Source organism: Neltuma alba, unplaced genomic scaffold, assembly GCF_004799145.2.
Source record: "Neltuma alba isolate B1F8T4 unplaced genomic scaffold, ASM479914v2 tig00010309_pilon, whole genome shotgun sequence".
In the NCBI taxonomy this organism is placed as follows: domain Eukaryota; kingdom Viridiplantae; phylum Streptophyta; class Magnoliopsida; order Fabales; family Fabaceae; genus Neltuma; species Neltuma alba.
In genome coordinates, this window is record NW_021635223.1 from 456,474 (window position 1) to 461,845 (window position 5,372).

General features: G+C 40.3%; 1 protein-coding gene across 1 annotated transcript; it reads right to left on the minus strand.

The window, feature by feature from the left end:
- Positions 1-1,400: 1,400 nt before the first annotated feature.
- LOC114755659 (uncharacterized) lies at positions 1,401-2,090 on the minus strand. The gene has a single exon (XM_028944522.1). The coding sequence runs from the start codon at positions 2,088-2,090 to the stop codon at positions 1,401-1,403; it is 690 nt and encodes a 229-aa protein (XP_028800355.1).
- Between the last annotated feature and the right edge of the window lie 3,282 nt (positions 2,091-5,372).

Genomic DNA, 5,372 nt, shown 5'->3' on the forward strand with positions numbered 1-5,372 from the left:
GTCTCATTTCTCAGCATTTTGGTTTTCAAAATATCGGCTAGTTGGTCTCTTTGTTGGGCCTTCTTGATCTGTTCAATGATCTGTGCTTCTGCTTTTGTAATACCGATCTAGCCCGCCATGAGTCGTATCTGGCTGGTGAGATCCCAATCTTGGATATTCTCGATCAGCTCTTGTTCCTTTATCATCAATGATGCCACTTGCACTGTCTTCCGGGTTAATGCATCTGCTACTATATTTGCTTTCCCTGGATGATATTTATTTGATAGTCGTAATCCTTGAGCAATTCCATCCATCTTCTCTGTCTCATGTTGAGTTCTTTCTGGTCCTGTAGGTACTTGAGGCTCTTATGATCACAGTACAATTCGATGGTTGCCCCATATAGATAATGCCTCCAGATCTTCAAGGCATAGACAATCACTGCCAGCTCCCGTCATATATTTAATGCTGCCCAGATATGTTTCCAAGCGAGATAATTGTCTCTTCACCATAGCGGGATCTCTTTCATGTGTGGGATAGTTCTCCTTATGGGTCTTTAACTGTCATGAGGCATAAGCAACTACTCGACCTTGCTGCATCAGCATAGATCCCAATCCTTGCTTACTCGCATCTGTATATACCACATATAGCAACATAGGATTAGGGATTATCAACACGGGAGTCAAGGTCAACCTCTGTTTTAACTGCTGGAAGCTTGCGTCACACTTTGCATCCCAGTTAAACGGTTGATTCTTCTGGGTGAGCTTGGTTAGTGGTAGGGCAATCTGAGAAAAATCCCGTATAAACCTTCTATAGTATCTTGCTAGTCTCAGAAAGCTTCTCACCTCAGTTACCATCTTCGGCCGTTCCTAATTCAATACAACTTCTATCTTACTTGGGTCCACCACTACTCTGTCCTGGGTAATCACGTGACCCAAGAATTTTACCTTATTTTGCCAGAATTCACATTTGCTCAATTTGGCATACATTTGCTTTTCTTGCAACGTGCCTAACACAATCTGCATATGTTGCTTGTGTTCCTTTGGTGATTTAGAATATACCAGGATATCATCAATGAACACCACTACAAATTAATCCAAATATGGCTGGAAAATCCTATTCATGTAGTCCATGAATATAGCAGGTGTGTTCATTAAACCAAATGGCATCACCAGAAATTCATAATGCCCAAACCTCGTTCGAAAAGCAATCTTTGGGATATCTTCTGCTTTAATCCTCAATTAGTGGTACCTTGATCTTAAGTTAATCTTCGAGAATACAGTGGCTCCCACCAACTGATCTGGAAAATCATCTATCCATGGCAACAGGTACTTATCCTTGATAGTCACTTTATTCAACTCACGGTAGTCAATACACAATCTCAGGCTACCGTCTTTCTTCTTCACAAATAACACTGGTGCACCCTACGGACAAACACTGGGGTGTATGAACCCTTTCTCCAATAGCTTCGTTAGTTGGTTTTTTAGTTCTACCATCTCATTCAGAGCCATCCAATACAGAGCCTTTGAAATTGCGTTTGTTCCAGGCACCAGGTCAATAGCAAATTCAATTTCCCTTTTAAGAGGTAATCTGCTAATCTCCGTCGAAAATACCTCAAGAAATTCCCAGACTACCAGGATATTCAAAATCCCTTCTTCCGTCTCTGCTTTCACTGAGAAGAATACCATATAACCTTGGCAACCCTGTCTCAACCATTTATCTGCTCGAGCTGCTAAAATCATGTTCAATTTCACTTCTGCTGTAGGGGTTAACTCCCGGGTAGGAAGGATCAGTGTTTTGCTTTTACAGTCAAGGAGAATATTTTGGGAGGATAACCAGTTCAAACCAAGGACAATATCAATATCACAAAAAGGCATGCATATTAGGTCTAACGTGGTATAACAGTGGGCATACTGGACAATACTGTTTAAACAAACAGCAGAAGTTAAAATTTTTATTCCCGTAGGAGAGGAAACATACAAATCATATGGCAATGCGTTGACAGCAAGACCTAAGAGCCTAGTGCAATCATATGATATGAACGAGTGGATAGTACCCGAGTCAAACAAAGCATCCACAAGATAACCATTCACAGTAAACGTACCTTGGATCATCTTGGGTGACTTACGAGCCTCTTCCCGACTGAGGGTGAATACCCTGCCCTATGCCTGAGGTCTTCCCATGCTGTCGGCACCTTGCAGGCACTCCCTAGCAAAGTGTCCGGGTCATCTGCACTTGAAGCACACGCTCTGACCTATCATGCCTGTCTCTATGATTATGGCCACAACGCTCGCATTCCCTTCCTTGGCGGACATTCTCTGCTCCCCAGTGAACATTCTCTATTGCTCCTCATCGGGCTCCCTGCCTTGATGTCCTGTTCTAGTTAAATCTCCTTCTCTTCTGGCTACCACCGAAAGAAGTACCTTCCTGACCTGCTCCCGTCCTTGGCCTTTTGGCTCATAGGGTTGCTCTAGCCAGCTCAGGATGATTCTGGCTATTCTCAATGATACGCTGACTTTTACTGCCTTATTAAAAACTTCTAGCTGTCTCAGGTCTACCTTCTCTCTCAACTCAGGCTTCATCCCCCTGATCATCTTCTTCGTGAACTATCATTCATCATTCATGTGTTGGAGATAAGTAGAGTACCTGGATAACTTGCCAAGTACTCGTCAAAAGGTTCGTTCGCTACTTGCCTTATAGTGAGGAACTTTGCTTCTTTCTCGTCCCTTATAGATTGAGGAAAATATTTCAGGAAAAACTGATCCTTAAACACCTCCTATGTAACAGGGGTTTTGTTGGCCTGAAGAACCAACTCGGTGTTCTTCCACCATCTATCTGTTTCCCCTTCTAGCTTGTATATTACCATCTAAGCCTTCCTCATAGATGAACATTCCAAAATAGCAAAGATCTTTTCTAGCCAAGTTATCCAATCCTCAGCTACTTGCATGTCAAAGGTTCCCTCGAAAGCAGAAGGGTTGTGTTTGCCAAACTTAACAATCCACTATTGCAGTGTATTAGGTTCTGTAATAGGTTAAGGTCTCACAGGAGCGGTTTCCTATGGTTGCTATGGTAGTATGGGCTGGGTTGTCCCGGCTGTTCCTTGCCCTGGTTGCTATAACCATGCTAGTGCTACTGCTACTGCTGTAGCTGTAGCAGCATCCCTCTCTTATTCTTACCTAGCTTTTGTGGCTTGTATCTTAGCCTTGGTTCTTTGCTATTCCTCTAACCTCTCCATTATCCTTTTCATTAGATAAATAAGGGGCCTTGATGATTCTCCTCTTGTACTAGCTCCCCTACCTCTTGATCCTCATCTTCCTCTTACAATTTTATCGTTTTCGTCTTAACTACAAGAGGAACATAATCATTAATTACGATAAACAATATTTATATTACTTTTCAGTTTATATGCAACGGCACAATTAACAAAATGTAGGGCCACAATCCGCCACCATTAGCATAGCATACAGTTATCCTGTATTGACAACCTAGTAGAGGAAGAGGGAAACAAAGTAACTACAAAAAGTTCTAAATCGTCTAGCAACTGATCAAAATCATTGGCATAGAGGATTTGTAAAGCGATCAAATCTGTGTTTGCCAAACTCAGGTAGTAGGTAATGTCTCTAGTAACACACGGCACCATAGGGCATCATCTACATACTGACCCTCTTTGACTACTTCATTATGTAGTAATCTCAAGTAATAGAAGTAGTCCTGGTAGACTATAACGTACTGATTCAGGGTCGGATCTATGTGTCTACTGAGTTCAACAAATTCTTGGAAGAGACTATTATGATCTTTAAATACCTTCTTTACTAACAAAGGTCTTTTCTTGATTGGTAGATCCTTGGCCTTAATCTTCTCTGGCTTTACCATTCGGATAGGTAATGGGACCCGCCTCATCCGGATGTGGTCGGAGTCTTGTGGTGCTCTGAGCATCACCATTCTCTAACTTGACTAGGTCATTGGAGTCCTCTTCTGAATATGTATGCTCTATCTCCCAGAGAGGTTGGTAATATCAGGATGGTGGAGTCGGATCATCAAGGTCAGAAACATGTGGGTGGTACCAGTCTGGGTACGGTTCCCTCTGTATCTTTTAGTTTACCATTTCCCAGGAGTCACTGCTACAGCAGGCCATAACTCCTTGCACTCAACTCAATCTATAATATACCAATCCACCCCACATATAATCCCAACTAGAAGCATTCAATTAGACAACCACAATTCATGTTCAACAATAATAGTCAGAACAGTGCAACTACTAAACACTATCCACAATATCAATCATTATGCACAATACATAACAGTAAACAAAGTGCATAGAAACAAAGTCAGAACCTTTGCTCTGATACCAAAAAGTGTCACACCTCTCTTTATAACCCATTATACGTCAATTGGAACAACTATAACATGTTTCGTGGCGTTTCTGGATGAAAAATTTCGGTTTCAAAATTTCACCTTTAATTCTGTCCGTATACTGTTCATCCAAAAATGGGCCAACTTTGAAACTTCATAACTAATTCTAGAAAAATTGAAATGAGATGGTTCCAATTTTCACACGAAGCTTACTAAGATTTCTATGGAGGAAAAATATTCATTGGATTTAATTCCATCCAAAACAGCACCAGAAAAATCGACAAGATGCACTATTCATATTGTCAATTTTTAAATTTTTAGTATTTTTGCCCAACTTTGGAAGGGAATAACTCTTAGCAAAAAAACTCCAAATTTAATGGTTTACTACTTGATTTAAAGCTGAAAATGAGATCTATAAGCTTGTAAAATTTCATGCCCAAATTCCAACAATTGCTCATTATTTTATGTGCCACAAGTTTAGCACTATTTAGGGAATTTCTATCCCCTACTTGCCTCTTTCTTTAATTTATTTCCCCTTTTTCTTTTTTCACATTCTTTCCTTAATGTACCATGCATAATTCCAATATTAGGGCATGAGGGTAAGGTATAATGCATGTCATAACATCATCCATATCTAAATACAACCATAACATAACAGCATCAATTCCAAAATGCTCCTCGATCCCAAAATCATTTGCTTGCCCTTGCCATCGGATGAATCATTCCCTATTTGAGACACAATTTGACATAGGGGGAATGAGATTTCCAAGAAATCTCAGTAGCATATGAATTATAATTGTCATATATATCAAGCAAGTTCACATGTGACAAGTTATCATACCTCAAGGCGTAATCAACCACATAAAATCATACTTAATGTCATACTAAACGAGGAACATCAACACTTCCACAATGACATGATTCAATGCATTTGGCCAAAACATAAACCAATGTTATTCAACCAATCCATGCCACAACACAAATTCCTTTATCCAAGCAACCAACAAATCACATCAAACAAGCAAGATTAACGATCAAATTAT

Excerpts from the sequence above, each read along its gene's own strand:
- LOC114755659 (XM_028944522.1), bottom strand. The coding sequence starts at position 2,090 with ATGATCCAAGGTACGTTTACTGTGAATGGTTATCTTGTGGATGCTTTG.